This window comes from Maniola hyperantus, chromosome 4 (assembly GCF_902806685.2).
Source record: "Maniola hyperantus chromosome 4, iAphHyp1.2, whole genome shotgun sequence".
NCBI classification, from domain to species: Eukaryota; Metazoa; Arthropoda; class Insecta; order Lepidoptera; family Nymphalidae; genus Maniola; species Maniola hyperantus.
Genome location: NC_048539.1, coordinates 10,731,860 through 10,751,452, shown reverse-complemented (window position 1 = coordinate 10,751,452; position 19,593 = coordinate 10,731,860). Strand labels below are relative to the sequence as shown.

Genomic DNA, 19,593 nt, shown 5'->3' with positions numbered 1-19,593 from the left:
TGTAAGGTGTGTGAAGTCTGCCAATCCGTGGTGGACTATGGCCAAACCCTTCTCATACTGAAAGGAGACCCGTGCTCTGTAGTGAGCCGGCTATAGTTTGATCATCATGATGATGATCATGATGCAAAAGACTGAAAACGTTCTGGTAAAACTCAATCCAATTAATGAGAAAATCATAGAGAACTTTTGGGCATGCAGGTTTCCCCACGATGTTTTTTCTTCACCGTTAAAGCAAGTGACAAAAACTCGGACTCGAATCCTGCCTGTCGGCCGTTTATTTCAAATACTACTAATCGTTTTTAATTCCAGACGAACAAATAGTGAAATATTAAAATATGACGATTTTAATAAAATATGACGGTGAAGTTATAAATAAACTTGTCAGAAAAAAAAGGAATTTATAGGTCGTAATAAAGTTTTACGATCGACGAGAAGAGGTTTCTGAGGCTCATATTCGGGTCAACCGGATGACGAGAACCTGCCGAATTCGAGATTATACCAATTGTTGGACGAAAGCCAAATAGAGAGGGAGCCAGCGCGTGCCAGACCTTCGTTATTTTATAATAGCTGAAAGTTTTTCTGCGTGTTGTCCCCACCACTGACTGGGAGGAACGTTTGTTTGGATCATGGTGGTTTTGGGAAATAACAGGTAATAAAGGTGTACAAAATCTTACGTCAAAGTATAAAGTCTAATTTTTTTTACATTTTCTTCGGAACAGAATTGGAAATCACGTCATGCATTGCCAGACACTTAGTGTCGTGGCAACCCCCTGCCAAACGCCCTTAAAGTTCAATAAATTGTTAAAGTTTAAGGGTAACAAACATCCAAACAAATGTTCCACCCAGTGTTGGGGACAAAACGCAGAGAAACTTTCAGCTTTTATAAAATAAAGAAAGGTCTGGCACGCTCTAGCTCCTAGTCAAAAAATATTGCTTCAATTACATTTTTGCTGCTAGTAATATTACAGCGATCCGATGTAATAAATGTAGACGTGAATCTGAGTTCAAACCAACCTAGTAATATTATTATGCTATGTTTATTGTCTGTCCTGGCCATTGACTTTATAGCATAACACTGGTCCTGGCATTCCAAACAATATGTCTGCACTACACTCTCTCTGGGAAAAATATGAGACGAAAGTTTATATTATGGGAATTATGTCATTTTTTGAATTTAGAAACGTCTAATTTGGGATTTCTGTTTCAATATAATATAAGTATCAGCGTTTTTTTGGAAATCCATGATATGGGTAAAATAAGAAAAGTCGAATGGTTCCCGCGAATTTGCTGATGGTAAATCCCATCGGACACACGCCTGGTACTTTTAAAATAAAGAATAGATACACATAATTTTCAGAATTTTAAAAGCTGTTGTAAACAAAAGAAAATATATTTTAAAAAGTAATTTATCATTTTATTGTGTTTCGATGCGAGAAGCTAGCTGCTAGCCGAGAATCGCTTCTGAAGATTAATGTAATATTTATCGCTATTCGCTCCACCTGGGCATGAGCATTGGAATGAAAATACAGCTTAATCTACAAAGGAAAGCAAGAATAAAAAGTTTTTACTGTTAAAACAACGTTAAATTATGAAAGAACTAGAATTTATATCTACCTACCTGTAAATCTACCCATTACGTACAAATGGCGGCGTATTACGAATAAGACGCTGTAAAAAATCGGTCAAGTGAGAGTCGGACTCGTATGCAAAGGGTTCCATACCATCGTACAAGAAATAACACTTTTTTTAAATTTTCATAGTGCCGCGTACTCGGGATCGAACCCCCGACCTCTGATTAGGACGCGGGCGTCGTTACCACGTGGTGTCACGTACTGTACTGCAAATACGCCTTGTGTATATAACAGCCAGTTGCGATTTCTTGAATTGAACACTATTATGATTAAACTAGCTTATGCTCGCGACTTCGTCTGCGTGGACTACACAAATTTAGAACCCTTATTTCACCCCCTTAGGGGTTGAATTTTCAAAAATCCTTTCTTAGCGGATGCCTACGTCCTAATAGCTATCTGCATGCCAATTTTCAGCCCGATCCGTCCAGTAGTTTGAGCTGTGCGTTGATAGATCAGTCAGACAGTCAGTCATTAAGTCAGTCAGTCACTCACCTTTTCCTTTTATATATTTAGATTCAGAACGCAGATAGCTATACGCTCTCTTAATGCTATATTTAATTTATTAATTTGTTTTCTACAATTAAATTATTTAACTCTATTTCCGTTTGAAGTCTAGTTGGCGTGTTCGATAAATTAGTCTAGATTAAATTTATTTTATTCCGCAAATAAAGTCAAACTATTTATAAAATTACCGGCTATAAAGCGACACGAAAAGGCCTTGGAAGATTTTATCGTAAGCCAGTCGTCACAGCACTTTGTCCGCATGAGAGAAAAAAGCTCCGCGACAGCCAACAAAATGTTTCCTTTTAGACAAGTTGGCTTTTGTAATTACAAGTACTTAACATCCGACTAATCCGACTAATATTATAAAGACGAAAGTTTGTATGTGTGTGTGTGTATGTTTGTTACTCCTTCACGCAAAAACTACTGGACGGATTTGGCTGAAATTTGGAATGAAGATAGATTATACCCTGGATTAACACATAGGCTACTTTATATCCCGGAAAATCAAAGAGTTCCCGCGGGATTTTGAAAACGTAAATCCACGTGGACGAAGTCGCGGGCATCAGCTAGTTGTTATTAAGGAAATGCCAAGAGTATTCATTATTTCAACGACTGCCCAAAAAAGCGTGTTATTAGGGTTCCGTACCTCAAATGGAAAAAAGGAATCTTATAGGATCACTTCGTTGACTGTTTGTCTGTCTGTCGTGTCTGTCAAGAAACCTAGAGGGTACTTCCCGTTGACCATGAAATCATGAAATTTGGTAGGAAAAATTCTATATGTATTTCTAATGAAAAATTTGAAAACCGTAAATTTGTGGTTACATCACAAAAAAAAAAAATGTTCATGAACAAGTAATTAGTATTTCCAACTTTTCAAGTAAGATTACAATTATCAAGTGGGATATAAAAGGGCTTTACCTGTACATTCTAAAACAGATTTTCACTTATTTTATGAAGAACCAGATTATTAAGAAGAACCATAAAATGGCTTGGGATCAAATCCAGAAAAATAGGAAAGCCTAAATTAGCCTAAGGCCTTGATTAACATGTAAGTTTTACTCACGTAAGTAGCTTACGTGATTAACTGACGACTAATTGACAACAAATTTAAAAGCAAGATAAAATTTATCTTAGTAAATTTGTTGGATTGCTCTTATAAGTACATTTAATGTACTTAAAACTTACAGGTGTAATTTAGGGATGATTTATGCTAGACCGTGCTGGGCCCGAGCCGTGCCACGTCCGGATACACAGTTGTAAATTTGTATGAGGTCACATCAGACCGTGCCGTGTCCATGTCTTCTGAGCCTCGTCCGTGTTACGTTTCTTCATATAAAATTGCAATCTATGGATCGTCTGCAAATCGCACGTGCCTCGAACGAGACACGGCTCGGGCCCAGCACGGTCTAGCATATCCCTTAATCGGTTTGAATACCTAGAAAGTATGACAGCTTCTGTATCGGGGCCAAGCAAAACATTGGACTTGCATAAAATATTGAACAATTTGTTCACCAACTCGATGATAACAAGTGTTAGCTCGAACAAGATTCATGAATACACAAATTGGGTTTTATTGATGTTCCATTTTATGTGCGATTGCGAAGTCAAAGGTTAAATATATTAAAGCGCGGGTGACATCTGTAAGTTGGAACAAGCTCTGTGCTCGTGAATAATTCGGAACTATGAATTGTTAAACCGTAGTGTGGCATTTCTGCGATCTTTACACATACATAGTTTGAAGCGAAATGTTACAGTTGAACATTTTAATACCTAATATTATATTGTGCTGTGATTTCAAGCACACGGTTAGCAAGATTTTGTGAAATTCATGTTCAATTGAATATCCATACAGTAGCCGGCAGAAAATATTGTACATCGACCTTTAGAAATCGGGCTTCCTGCTGAAAACCAGCGTTGTATGTGCAAGACAGAGCACAGAGAGACACAAGACATATAGCATTTATGCTAAGTTGTGAACTTTTTTTCGGGTTGTGCCACACGTGACATAGTTTATTCCGGCGCTTCTTCTGCTTCAGGTCTTTTGACTTTACTACTCAAGTATTAGAGGCGCCGGGATAACCTAAGCCGTAGGTTTAACTGGTAATGTGTGGCATAGCTTTCAAAAATAAACGATTTTTCTTTCTTTCTTTCTTTCTAGAAAAGGATTTCAGCTTCGTAGAGCGTTGTCTCTGTCACTCATACCTATGTGACGTTTTGTCGGTCACAACGAAAGAGACAACGCTTTACGAAACCGCTATCTCTTTCCAAAGGTCGATGTACAATATTTCCTGCCGGGTACTGTACTTAAGATTATAAATGCGAAAGTGTATCTCTCTATATGTCTGCTAGCTTTTCACGATCCATCAGTTTAACCAATTTTGACGAAATATGGTAAAAAGATATAGCTTGCATTCCGGTTATGGAATAAGCTACTTTTTAAATAATATTAAATAGATATCAAAAATTGTAGAACTGACAAGATTCGAACCTGCATCCTTCTTGAGTGTCACGCCCGAAGCGCCCTTGACCACTCGGCCACCACGGCTCACTTTCCTTGTAGTAAGTATAGGTATAACACTTTCATAAAAATTATAAAGTAGCTAGCTAGCACATTGTCCAGGAAAATCAACGAGTTCCCACGGGATTTTTATAATACCTAAATCCACGTGGATTGATAGCTTTCATCCCGTATACGGCTATATAGGCTACTTTTTATCCCGAAAAATCGGAGAGTTCCCTTGGGTTTTTAAAAAAAACAAAGTCACGGGCATCATCTACTGTTCAATATTTTTGAGGTCTAAGAACTACTTACCAATAAAAAACCAGACGTACGATTTTCCATATAGCTTATGTTTGTAGACTTCACAGAGGACTCTTCTTGCTGCCACTACATAAAAGAGTCCTACAATGACTCTTGCGTCCTGTCTTCGAAGATTCCGCACGGCATCGTTTGGGTCCGACAGGAACGATTGTCGGGTTACTATCTCGATGCCGGATTTCTTGCAGTGCGCTTCCAGATCTTCGACAGTCTGCAATGAAGGTAGGTTTTAAAGAAAAACTGTGTATGATACTTAGGTACGGATGGGCTTTTACAGAGCACGGGTCTCCTCTTAGAGTGAGAAGGGTAAAGTAAACCCTGCTAAATTATAATAGGTACATTATCTTTTTACTATTAGAGAAGATATCGGTATTAGTTACCTATATTACCTAGATATTTGTGCGAATCCAGGACGAGTTAATTTCTTGTATAATAAGTAGGTATGCATAAAGATTGCCGTCTATGATAACAACGCGATAAACACGGAAAGGAGTAGGTATGGCATTACTTTTCAAGTCAATTGAAATATTTATTCCCATGTTTGATAGAACGTGATTCTATCTTAGCGCGTATTGGACTAAGATGTAATGCCTAGAAGATGCTTAAATATAAATAGTCGAAAATAAAATCTGCAACATTATAGAGTCATAGCATTTGATCTCTGGCAATGACACGATAGAAATGATACGTCGAAACAGCACTTGTGCAGAAACCTAGCAGCGCTCTAATTACATTGAGGCCACCGTGAAAGACTCGAGCTCAATTCATCTCGAACGAGTATTCAGTACACGTTGCGCGGCAGCCTTATAAAGTGTTTCACTGCATACTCGTGTTACCAGCGCATGAAAGGATTTATATTCATGACAGCCTGGAAAATTAAATCTTCAGAAAATTAACCTTTATACGTAAAATAGCGATAACGCCTGCATCAGACTATAGGTTCTGCATCAAAATACTCCGTTAATCATGGCTTATCTGACTGATGGTTCATCATCATCATCATCATGATCAACCCATCGCCGGCTCACTACAGAGCACAGGTCTGCTCTCAGAGTGAGAAGGGTTTTGGCCATAGTATACCACGCCAGTCGGTGAGGATTGGTAGACTTCAATACACCTCTTAAAACATTATGGAGAACTCTCAGGCATGCAGGTTTCCTCACGATGTTTTCCTTCACCGGTAAAGCAAGTGATATTTAATTTAGAGGTGCATGCCCGGGATCGAACTTGTGACCTACGATTAGAAGGCGGGCGTCCTAACCATTAGGCTTTGGATGGTTTATGTCCATCTTCAATTATTACTTATTATGGTCTTGTTCTTTCTTCTCTTGTAAAAGTTTAGAATTATGAAAATGCAAGGATGCAAGTGTTTGAAGCTTAATTTACCTAAGTTCTATGCTATTTTTATTTGAAAAAGAAACAACTTAGGAAAAGTATCGGTACCTACCGGCATTAGTTGATTTCAAATAAATGAAAAAACTTTTGAAAGTTAATTCAAAATCTATATTTAGAGTTTAAATATGATAGCCAAGGTAATATGCAAGGTAAAAGTTAAAACCAATTACACAGAAAGGGGAAGCGACCTAATGATATTGAGGCCAGCGTGAAAAGCTCGGACTCAATTCGACTGGAGCGAGTACCGCGTGTGTGCTCTACCAATCCTGTAAAAAGTTTCCCTGCAGGCACTCAACGTTAAATAGGTTTTTACCCGTGTCAGTGTAGAAAGTGATAGTTTTATTGATAGCACGCGAACTTTATAAATAGAATTTATCAGAGGTTTCCTTTGATGTATATGTACTTGGTATAAACATATAAAGCTCCCAGTGGATTCGAAATAACTACCTTTTAATACGCTCAACTTATATTATGGTTGTATAAACATTACAAAAAATTGAACTCTTGTTTGTCTGTCTGTTTGTCCAGGCGAAACTTTGAAACAGCTGAATCAGTTTTGTTGGGACTTGAAGGCAAGTAGAGAACTGTTAAAGATAAAGCCGTTTAGTAATTCTTACTTAAAACTTAGTTATTAGGTTTGCCTAGATATACATATAATATATGCTACGGTCCATTTCACATAGGCAAAAGAAGTCTGAGTCTATTCTGAATAGAAACCAAGCTTTTGGATTTGTTTGAAACAATCGATCTACCAGCCAAAGTGCAAATGAAATGCCACAATAAACGCAATAATTGATATAACACTTTACCAGTGTTTTTTCTTATGGATCAAAAAGTAATAGTTAGTGCTTACAATAGACTGTTTAACTTTTTATTATATACTAGCCCACGATTTCGCCCACGTTTATTTAGGTTTTAAAAAATTCCGTGGGAACTCTTTTATTTTCGCAACAAAAAGTAGTCTATGTCCGTCCCCAGGACGCAAGCTAACTCAGTAACAAACGTTAGGTAATATCGGTTAATTGACGGGTTAAAAAAAGGTAGTAGACAGACAGACACACTTTCAATTTATAATATTAGCAAGGAAGTACGGATTTAGGCAGAATTAGTCCACTTTAAAACCACTTTTAATAAAATTTAAACGAGCTGGAAGATTCAAATTGTATTCATCAAAGGAAACTTGAAGTTCAAATCACCTTGATATGTTTGCTTGCCACGTCTGAATTTCAAGTACAGCTAAGAAAAACTTTTTGTACTAACGATAATACAAGAATTTTCGCGGTCTGTTTGTTTTTGCTTTAATAACGCTCGGCAGGGTTTCAGCCAAGTTTATCCGAGCAAAAAAATATACATATCTATACTTAGACAAGTTATTCGACTTTACTTTTCACGAAAAAGTAAAATAAATACCTAACTGAAGCATAATGGATTAACAAAGTGCAGATGCCTATTTATAGCTGTATCAATTTTTGGAAGAAAGAAACTAATTATGCCATATGTATTATAACATACTTATTAGGGGCAAGCCGCAAGTGCCTATTGCAACGCATGCCAACGGGACCCTTTTACTAACCCTCTGCTGTCCGTCCGTCCGTCTGTCTGTCAGCGGGCTGTATCTCGTGAACCTTTATAGATAGAAAGTTGAGATTTTCTATTGCTGCTATAGCAGCAAATAAAAATTTCAAAATAGCTGCCATGAAAATTAAAAAATAAAGTTTTTTGTACGATGGTGTACGAAATCCTTCGTGTGCGAATCTGACTCACACTTGACCGATTTTGTATTTAAATTTACACGCTTTCCTACGCGTAGCTTGGGCAGAGAGTAAAGGTAGTAGGTACCTATGTTGTTGAATGTTTCTTAGATTTATGACGTAACTTATTAGTTACTTACTGATATGAACACTTCCTCGGCTTGTTGCAATATTGCGATGCGTGACCAGCCGAATTTCTGCATGAGCTTGATCCTCGTCGGATTATGCACGGTCGCGGATGGATGTGTGCGGAACAGTGTGGGAAACCTCGCGCGGTCGGAGAGCGCGGGTGAAGATGCGCCGTAACATAACTGTAAAAAATGTAATATCAGCAATTCGGATTGTTTGGGATGCAACGTGTGCTGACACTTTAGCTGCATCTCACATTCAGACGACATCCTCTATGGCGAATGCAAAGGCCACCACCGCCAAACGGGCCAAGAGGCGTAAATATGAAAACCTCGATGAGAGCTTCATATTAGTGCCTTTTGGCGTAAGGACCTTGGGACTGAGGCCCGGGGCCTCGAGCTCTTTTTGAGGAAATTCAAAAAGGGTTATTCAGTCAAATGCCAAGAGCTGGCAAAAAATTAGTTCGGTCATCCAAAGGGTACAACGCCTCGCTGCCTGTGGTCTCGATGAGGTATTCGATTTAATTTAATTTAATTTAGTTTTCGTTCGTTAATTTCAATAATTCATAATAAAACATCTCTCATTTTCTTACTGAATGTCATTGAACTGAGAGGATGAAATAATTCAACCCTTACCAAACAATCTGAATCAGGGATACGAGGTATTTCAATTTCTATAAATTGGTAATATTGGTGCTGAAGGGAGCAACTCACACTAATTTGTTTGGGTTGTGTCGCATATTTTATTATTTAGGTCAATCAAGGTTTTACAATATCAGTGATAAATAAATACATTTCGAGTTTCTTGCTGGTTCTTCTCGGTAGGAAAGGCATTCTGAACCAGTGGTAGATGCATCTGACGATTCAAAAATACTTGTAAAAGTTTAATTAAATAAAAATATTATTATTTTTATTTTATTTCATTTTAGACAAGATGATGCCCGCGACTTCGTCTGCGTGGATTTAGGTTATATTATCTAGCAGACAGACAGACAGACAGACCCACTTTCGCATTTATAATATTAAGTATGGATTTTATGTACTTACAACCATAAGATTCCACATTTTCGCCGCTTCAGCGACGGTAGTGCAGACGGTGGAACAACCAGCCAGCAGGAGCAACTTCTGCGGCGGATTGTACAACAGATTGTACATAACACTCGCACCGAGGCCAGGTTCGCACTGTCAAATGTATTTGAGGTCAATAAAATTACTTACCTACTTATTTCATTCAATAGGGTATTACTCAAATCTGAGTTAAGATTACAAAGGAAGGCTTCAAAACAGGTGTGGTCTATTGCGAGTCTGGGGTCAGCGGAGTAAAAAAATTTTTATTTACTTTGGTCCGACGACGAGTGTTGGTCAATATCTCATATTTTCTTGGCCAACACTAATCGTCGTAATATATGCGTACGGGTATACATATACACTGGTACCTACGGGTTGGATGCGGAGGCGAGGGCAGGGGTCACTTCGACGCTTCTGGCGTATGATCTGACACTAATATTATAAAAAGTCAATTTAGTTTGAAAGTTTGTATCTAAGGGATAAGGTCCCGAAATAATGATCCGATTCTGAAACTCCTTTCAGTAGATAGGTACATTATCCTCGGGGATAAATACTCCAGCCTATACTCTATAGTACTCGGATACTATAGAGTATAGGATATAAATTGCAGGCAATGGTATAAAGTAATTCAAGCTAGACTTGCTACACGGCGGTCGTGACTCATCGCAAGGCATGGCTGATGCACGTTGTAGTCTATCAAGCGTTAGGTAGTGGACTAAGAGCCAGCGCGTGCCAGACCTTCGTTATTTTATAAAAGCTGAAAGTTTCTCTGCGTATTGTCCCCAACACCGGATGGATGTTTGTTTGGATCATGGTGACTTTCGGAGATAACAGGTAATGAAGGTGTAAAAAATATTACGCAAAAAGTCTAAAATTTTATATTTTCTTCAGAAGAGTATTAGAAAACACGTCATGCATTGCCAGATACTTAGTATAATAGCAACCCAGATTCAATTAAAGTTAAGTGTAAGGCGCTGAATCTCTCTCTATATTATAATTTATGATATAATGAGTTTCAGATTTAAGTAAAAAATCTGACTCCATAATATTTGTATCCAGATGTCATAAATTAAAAAAAACTCATCACCACATTGTGTAATATTATCAAGCAAGACAATTTACTACTAATATTTTATTGTTCCAGCTGTTCCCTAGCTATTATACAAATGAAAGACGTAATTGATTGAGCTTATTACCCGAGTAGGCGACAAAATGGTGAACATTACGTTGATTAAATTTGTAATTAGGCTTCGAAGGTAAATAAATAGAAGTAAGAGTGGTTTAGTGATGGAGTTTATCGTAGCACCTGAGTCTATTGATGAAATAAAACACTTTTACTTCGAATTACAAGATCTTAACACTTTTTGCGCTTCCTTTTGTAAGTGATAGCTTTAGGTAACTAGATGAAGGCCCGTTTCTTGATCCGTGTGAATTTAGGTTTTTAAAAATGCAGTGGGAACTATTCAATATTGTGGCATAAAAAGTAGTAAATATTTATATCTGGGATGCAAGTTATCTATGTACTACTAAATCGAATTTGTCCACCTTGATGTAGGCTTTAAATATTGGGAGCTGTTTTTGGGAGCTCTTGCCAGATTGTAGTAGGCTGCGTATTATTCGTCGTAGAGTTGGGCAAGGCGAGCTTTTACCTCCCTCTGGGCTCTCTAGGGAACTCTCCGGTTGTATGTGTTCGGGCATGTGTCGTGGGACGGTGGGCTCTACGTTTGACATTTTTGATAGTGATAAGTTCTCTAGCTGTTGTTTTAAATTCTGCAAAAACTGTTTGGTAAGTAAATTAAAAAATGAAATGTTTTCATTACCTTGCTGTCGTTGCTATGTAGAAGTAGCTTAAACCCAGATAACAGATCTGATCTCGCGTTGACATCAGCTAGAGCCAACTCAGCTGCAGGCTTGCACGCCTGCCCGCCCTGCCAGCCGCCCTCTCCCTCCATGGGAAAAATACCACCAATATGCAAGTCATCATCACGCTTCCCATCACTGTATTTACACAACCCACTCAACAGGAGCAACAGTAACGCACTCCTGCTGCATTTGCGCACACGCACACTCACTATACACTTGGCAACAACGAATAATTGCACTACAGTATTTCTTAACAACGATTTAATTATCAATGTACTACGAGTAGTTCGGAATAAATACACTTTTAATTTCACTAGAGGACGCTTTGGAAAATTAAAGTTCGCACGCACCCGCGGTATCGTAGTGTCGCACAGGTGTGACGTCACACATATAAATTGTAGATATAGCCTAATAAGCGTTATGCTTTTCATGAAACGTGGTGCCGAGGGCGGGTTGAGAGGCGCATGGTGCCGGGCGGGCCCCGCCGGCGGCTCGCGACCCCCGGCGCCCTGCAGGGTCATCGCACGCGGCGGGGACATGTTGTCATTGTCCACCTTTCTCATTTTCCATCCTTTGTCCTGTAACAAAAAACGTCAACAGTTCAAAATACGCCATACATATCACTAAATACGCAGAAAAATCTACACCGAAATAAATAGCTCCACCACCGCGAATACTTACTGTATTAACTTTACATCATCATCATCATCATCAACTCATCGCCGGATCACTACTAATGACGGGTCTCTCTCGGAATGAGGGTTTGGTCATAGTCCACCACGCGAGCAAGTGCGGATTGACAGACTTTATACACATTTGAGAACATTATAATATGGAGAACTCTCATGCATGCAAATTTTCTCGCGATGTTTCCTTCGCCGTTAAAGCAAGTTATTATATTTTTATTGTTTTAAACGCATATAACTTCGAAAAGTTAGAGGTATACTCGGCATCAAACCTCCGATCCCGTAAATAGGATGTGCCAGACGTTTTAAGCACAGAGTTATCACCGCTTTTAAGTATTAAGTATTATTAATATTACCCTATTAAAACTCGCTTTGGCACTAACCTCTAGCTTTTTTCATTATTGTTAATCATAATTTGTAATAATATTGGTTACAGAACAAAATCGTGAATAAAGACGTCGCTAAATAAATTTACATCTTCAAGGTTCCTGTACGTTCCTATAGTTACTTTAGGTTCTATAACAACAAAAAATAAAAACCAAGATAACAAATTTCAAAATGGCTGCTATGCGAATCTAAAATTAAATAAAAATTTATCAACGTAGGTACTTATAACTTAACCACAAGTTCAAAAGTAGAATTCATTGTACAAACATTGAACTTTAATTTAAATATTAGTTTGCCAGAGACACGTTTAACTGCTAGCAGACTCGATCATTTCCTTGTTGGTATTCCTCCGTCCTATTATTCCGGGCCCGAGACTCCCTTATCATTTGTCTTCGAGACACAATCGCCTGTCAGAAATGGCTCAGCGCAATTAGGAGCGATGCTGCAAACGCAGTTAAAGCAAAACTTTCTTGTTTATGCTTACTGAGCGTATTTTTCAACATCATTAATCAAACACGTTATCAGAGCTGAAAGATGACAGTTTTTATACTGGTAATAAGGGTAGTAGTTGTGTATTCGTCTGCACTTTCCCTCCAAGGGTTTAACTGAAGATGATCATTTTGGCTCTACGCCAAATTAGCTTACCTCAAAATGCTGTGTAAAAATATGCATGACCTAGATATTGGCAAATTGTCAAAATATAATTTGTTTGCCCTTTAAACTAAGCCTTAATAATCTATTACGTAACGTATGCTTTTCCTGAACGCTGTTAAAGACTTAAAATATTGCAAGATACTTATTAGAAACATCAATTTATCTAAATAGTTTTTGTATCCGTTATCATTAGCTGCCTCGACTCATGAGTACGCTTTTGCCTCACCCGGCATTGGGTTGAATGTTACACGGTGTATCCAACAGATCACAACAGCATGTGCTTTTGTCTTTGATACACCTCAAGCAAGAAAAGAGCGCATGCATGGTGTCATGCAAAGCTAAAAATGCGTTGAGTCTGGACCCTATTGACGTCTGCGTCAATAGGGTCCAGACTCAGGTCAGGTCAGGGGTCGCCAGGTTTGCGTTTGATAATACGGCATTCCGAAACAGTGGTAAAACTGCCTGACTATTCATAAGCACTTGTAAAAAGTTTACATCAATAAAAAACATATTCTATTCTATTCTATAATAATCTCATGCATGCCATATTATAGTTGAGCAGATACCTATCAGTTGAATACGGCCTATTCTTAAGCCTATAAAAAATCTAAGAGGACTTGAAAACTACCTGATTACTTGAAATAGGTACAAAATATAATTCGTATTATTATTAAATCCACGCAGACAAAGATGCGGGCATAGTTTATATCTAGATAATTCGTATCACATCAGTAAAATCCGATAGCAAAGTTGCAGAAACGTAATTTTCTAAGAGATAGACACGGAACAAAATAACCAGTAAAATCTATAGTTTACGCACGCCCAAAGACTCTCCGAGAAAATTTACTTCGACGTAATTTAATTTATGCTCAACACCACAGTCAATAAAATGGTCCTACAAAATTACGCCGAGACAACCAAGGGTTCGGTAATAAATCGTGGAACGGGCAGGTTAATTAGACAATTCTTCCAAACGGCCGTGCGTAAATTAAAGCGGTGATGGCGAAAATGTGAATAACCATTGACGTCAGAACCACCAACAAGTCTATAAACCCAATTTTGCAATATACGAGAACCCACGGAAAATTGCGAAAAAATAAAAGAAAGAACAGCATATTTTTTGAAAATTGTGGTTTGGTGAAATCTAAGTCTCGAAGGGATAATTTTTTGCTATAGACTTCTGTTTCAAGCTTACAAAAATGTATTATTTCTATTCGTTTTAAAGTTGGTCGTGATCCATGTTAGGTGGCGATAGCTTAGTAGATAAGACTTCATCTTCCTATTTTTTTTTAAATCCGTGTGACGTCACAGTGGGAATTAACATAGCGGCTACGGTATCATGCATTTTAGATATTTGTGGATAAAAAGTGAAAAAGTGAAATCTTTAAAGTGAATTATAAAATTCATTATATAACTTTATAAACTGAAAGTAATATTTTTCGATTGCTTATTGCTAATACTAATTTGTTTATACATTTTAGATTTTTTCTCGCTTGGTGTAAAATACCACATTGTGTTTCTTGTTGAACCTACCCCTTGTACCTACCTACCTAGTTAAAATTTAAAAATAACTTTTATTGTTGCTTCAATTGTGTTCGAAACTGTATCCGGTCACGACAACTCACAATAACTTGGCAAATTTTAATTCTTTAAAGTTCTTGGTAGTGACATTTTCATAGCTTTCCTTACACTTTCCAAGTGAGTTATATTATACTCGTAGCGCCCCAGTCAGGCAATAATACAATTTCAAAAGTTTTGAATGGAATTTATCTGATAGCTCACTATTATGGCTTTTAAAGTAATGGAAATAGAGATGTAACTTTTAGTAATATGTAGGTATATTATAGAAAATGATTGTTGCACTAAATGCTCTACATATTATGTAGTTTATTTTTGACTCGATAAAACATAAACAAAAAGCAGGGTTTTCCCGATAACAGGGTACCACGCAAGATATAGTGAAAAACCTATACTTACTTGAGGCTATTTACGCTCTTTTTCACCAATATACAATATACAACACAAATATACTTTTAAGTATACACTGCAAAACAAAATGGATTATGTTATAGTAGTACCATGTGCTTGTATATCGCGCTATTGTCTCTCTGAATAGCCAGGCTTAGCTGTTGGGCTAAATAAACGTTAACACTTTGATCTTCACAAAAGAAAACACGTGTAAGAAAATGTTATCACGACAAATAATGTCATTTTTATCTGCTTTATAAGGAGAATATTTATTATTATGCGTTTTACCCGAATGCAGCGAAGCCCAAAAGAAGGGATATTTGTTTGACCTGTATGTATGTATGTCTGTTTCTAACTTGCTCGTAACTACTCAACGGCTTGGCCGATTTGGATACATGATTCATCATTAATCGATCATGATATGATGATTAGGTTCATCTTAACGGCGCGAGTGTCCTGGGGTACATAAGATTCTTAAAAAATTGAAAAAGATGCAGTGCAAACTACAGTTGGAGGTTTTTTGAAAGCTTTTTAAATTGCAATCGTAATAAATTTGAAACTAAGATTATTTTACTCAATTGACATACTTTAAGCGTGCAGCAATATAAAATCAAAAACGCATTATTTCTCCCTTGACCTTTACGTTCCTTTTAGCCAGAATAGTCGATGTAACTCAAGACAAGATATGCTTTTAGACACTACACCTGCGTCACCATTGTTCTCTAAGCATGAATATCAAATGTTGTTTGCTAAGAGCCATCACCAAGCACTCGCTTGTCATGCAACTTTGATTTTGCTAATTAAAGCTAGTGGACTAAGAGCCAGTGCCTGCCAGACCTTCGTTGTTTTATAAAGACTGAAAGTTTATCTGCGTATCGTCCCAAACTCTGGGAGGAACGTTTGTTTCGATGTTTGTTTGGATCATGGTGGCTTTGGGAGATAACAGGTAATAAAGGTAAAAAAATCTTACGTCAAAGTACCTATAAAGTCTAATTTTATTAGGAATAGTATTAGAAATCACGTCATGCATACCCAGGCACTTAGTGTCGTGGCAACCACCTGCCAGACTCCTTTTAACTTTAAGGGTATCTGGCAGGGGGTTAACATGATAACAAAATTAGACTTTATACTTTGACGTAAGATTTTTACACATTTATTAGGTACTAGCTGACCCGGCGAACTTCGTTCCGCCTAACAATCGATTCAAATTTTTTTTTTTTAAATATCAATTCACTATCAGAAATTCTCAAATCCCCACGATTTAGGAGTTCAGTACCTTGCAGCATCAGGATTGAGGAGTTGGGATCCGAAGTTCAATGATGTAGCCTATGCTTCGTACCTAAAATAATTTTGCATCATCCGCAGTTCCTGAATCATTATAGTTTAGGAGTGCTGTACCCTACATCATCAGGGTTGAGGAGTTGGGACTTGAAATCTGAGAATGCAGTCGTTGCTTGGTACTTATAATATGAATTCACTATGAACGCTTCCTGAATCTTGATAACTTAGGCGGGCAGTAACCCTGCAGCATCAGGATTAAGGAGTTGGATCCAGAAATTTTATGGGACTACCACGAAAACTTCTGTTGATTTTAAAAAAATATTTGCAAATCGGTCCAAAAACCTCGAAAAAATCGATGTAAAAAAAAGAACCACCTCCTTTTTGACAGTTGGTTAAAAACCGATGACCTTGAAATATTTACGGAATTTTTTTAAAATATCCCCTTTCTAACAAAAAAAGAATGAATGAAATCGGACTACGCCTTAATGAATTACAGCTCAGGATACATTTTAACTTTCAACCCCTCTCCTAAGGGAACCATGCTGAATTTCGGGATAAAAAGTATCCTATGTTCTTCCTCATAGTATGACCTCAAATCGTATTAAGTTTCATTGGAATCCATTCAGTAGTTTCAGCGTGATGCGCGGCCGTGATACAGACAGACAGACGACAGACAGACAGACAGACAGACAGACAGACCGACAGACAGACAGAGAGACAAAAATGAAAAAATTACAGTTTTGGGTTCAGTATCGATTATAGAGTGCCCTCGAAAAAAAATTTTCAAAATATCTTCAATGTACAGAATTTGACCTGTTACAGTTTTATTATAAGTATATATATTGATCTGTTATCTCCCAAAGCCACCATTATTTAAACAAACATCCACACAAACGTTTTACGCTGAGAAACTTTCAGTTTTTATAAAATAACGAAGGTCTGGCACTCGCCGTCTCTCTTTCTATAAGTAACTTTACATTGGCGAACGCAATATTACCGTTTAATTCAAACCATGCTTTATTCAAAGTTGGTCCATAGAAGCTGTTTGGAATAGTCAAAGGACTGTCTGTGGCCAAATGTCACCTTTCACATTGGAGTGATATGGATAATGTGACTAATCACAGTCGCTTCTGTGCATGCAGCGGAGCTCTGTACCTACCTACCGTATCTTGTTGAACATTATCCATCTACCTATTTTATAATTTTAGTAGCTTATGTCCACGACTTCCTCCGCGTGGACTACACAAATTTCAAACCTCTGTTTTACCGCTTTAGGGATTGAATTTTCATAAATCCTTTCTTAGCGGGCGTCTACGTCATAATAGATCTTATTTTTTTTGTCAAGTAATTAATTTATTTTATTATTCTTTGATTACTCATGCATTATTCTAAACTGTCGCAACACGTGCCCTGAGGTACGTTATTTTAACAATATTAGTTCACTAAATTAAGTGTTTTAATTCTTTTTGTTAGAGAGTATTAGTTACACGTTAGTCAAAGTTGGGAACCGCAAATTTTGAAACTCCTACAGTTGTTTAAACTTCTACTTAGGTATACCTACGTCTCTCTAGAAGAATTAAGTGGACCTAGAAAAAAATAATCAGTACCCATATTATAAATGTGAAAGTGTGTTTGTTTGTTGGTTTATTGGTTTGTTGGTTTGTCCTTCAATCACGTCGCAACTGATCAACGGATCGACGTGATTTTTTGCATGGGTATAGTTAAAGACCTGGAGAATGCCATAGGCTACTTTTTATCCCGGGAAATCAAAGAGTTCCCACGGGATTTTTAAAAGCCTAAATCCACGCGGACGAATTCGCGGGCCTCATCTAGTAATAATATATTCAGTTGCTATCTCGGCTCACCACAAATCACCATATTGCTGTGGTAAGCCGCTAGCAGTAATAATGGTCATGTTTGTGGAGTGCTGTTTTGCAGTGTCATAAAACCACCGGTAAAACAAAACTGCCGTTTAGTTATATGTCCTTCCCCTATGTCCTTCCCCGGGTTGCAAGCCATCGCTGTACCAAATTTGGTCAAAATCGGTTGAACGGATGGGCCGTGAAAGGCTAGCAGACAGACAGACAGACAGACGGACAGACACACTTTCGCATTTATAATATTAGCATGGAAGTATGGATTTAGCAAGCACAAAACTATACCTAACCTACCTAACTATACCTGGCAACACCATAATAATTGTGCGGAGGGAACTTTTTCAACTCCTTGGGAATCTTTCAGCTCGACTTTCATAAATAACTAATAAGGGAAATTGATCGAAAAATGTTTTTTTTTTTTAAATAATTATAATATTTTTGTACAACATTGGCATGTGATTTAGCTATGCAACCTATGTGCGATGTATCAATCTAATTATTATCTACCATATTATTATTATCTAAAAATTCTTTCATACATTTTACCTTGGTCTTACGTATTCCGACACACACAAACGGAATGAAAAGAATGTCTTTGTAAGAAACGGAACAGTAAATTATACAGTTTTAATGTAGCTAAAGAATTGTAATCCTTGAGAATGTAAAGTTTCCGTTTACAGGTATTCTTTGTGATAAAGAAACTTTTATGTTTTTCAAAAAGGCTTTTATAAAAAAATCCTCGTGATATATTAATACTCAAAGATTCTATTTCAATACATTGAGCGGTATAGGACGAAATATCATAATTTTGTATAGCTGAAAAGTAAAACAGTGTGTATTAGAGTGGCCCACCCTTCAAGTGGCTACTAATTAAGTAATATAGTATAGGTAGGTAGGTACGTTAGTATGGCCTGAGAAATAACATCTATTCAATTCAAGGTTTTTTAATTCTATTAAAAAATATGAGGTTATAATTTTTTTAGAACCGTAAAACTAAATTGTTTTGTGACCACATGCCTCATATTTTTTCAACGAAATAGGAATGCATACCATACATACGAATTTTACCACTTGTGGCATAGTTCAAAACGGATTATAGAAGACGTGAAACGTTAGAATTTAGATCATATTATTAAATAATAATGTTTAGGTCTGCAAGAGTAGGTATGTGAGTTACGATAAACATGGAAATAGAGTGCGAATTGCGAGTCAAATTAACCCGATAGGAGCGCCATTTCCTATTCGTACCTACATAGGGCAGTCTGGAAAGTATTCAAGTGCCATTGTTAAATTCTGAAGCATTTTTTCAGAGAAATAGGTACTTAATAGATACCGAGTTGGCGCGGTTTGCATCCGCACGTTTCCCACATGTCTCAGCCGGCTCTTCACAAAACCAAACATCATGAGAATCTCAAGCAAGAGATGTGGAAAACTGCTTAAGATAAAGTTCGCTATCTAACGGCTTACGTGTGTCCAGCCTCATTTATTTTCTCCCTTTATTTTGCTCTGTTTTGAACGAGACGTAAATGTTTATTTCTTTGTTATACAAGCTTAATTTACGCCTTTATGTTTTTGCCTCTAT

The 19,593-nt window shown here is 37.3% G+C and overlaps 1 protein-coding gene across 5 annotated transcripts in view; it reads right to left on the bottom strand.

The window, feature by feature from the left end:
• Window positions 1–19,593, bottom strand: part of GABA-B-R1 (gamma-aminobutyric acid type B receptor subunit 1) — a 141,821-nt gene that overhangs the window by 30,070 nt on the left and 92,158 nt on the right. For all 5 annotated transcript variants that reach the window (XR_011236621.1, XR_011236623.1, XR_011236622.1 and 2 more), the window contains exons 2-5: window positions 11,116–11,736; window positions 9,275–9,409; window positions 8,240–8,410; window positions 4,948–5,164 (exon numbers count right to left, since the gene is read on the bottom strand). Coding sequence is in view for 2 of the 5 variants with exons in the window: in XM_069497974.1 (XP_069354075.1) it covers window positions 4,948–5,164; window positions 8,240–8,410; window positions 9,275–9,409; window positions 11,116–11,721 (1,129 nt within the window). In the remaining 3 variants the exon portion in view is untranslated. The remainder of the gene's footprint in view (window positions 1–4,947; window positions 5,165–8,239; window positions 8,411–9,274; window positions 9,410–11,115; window positions 11,737–19,593) is intronic.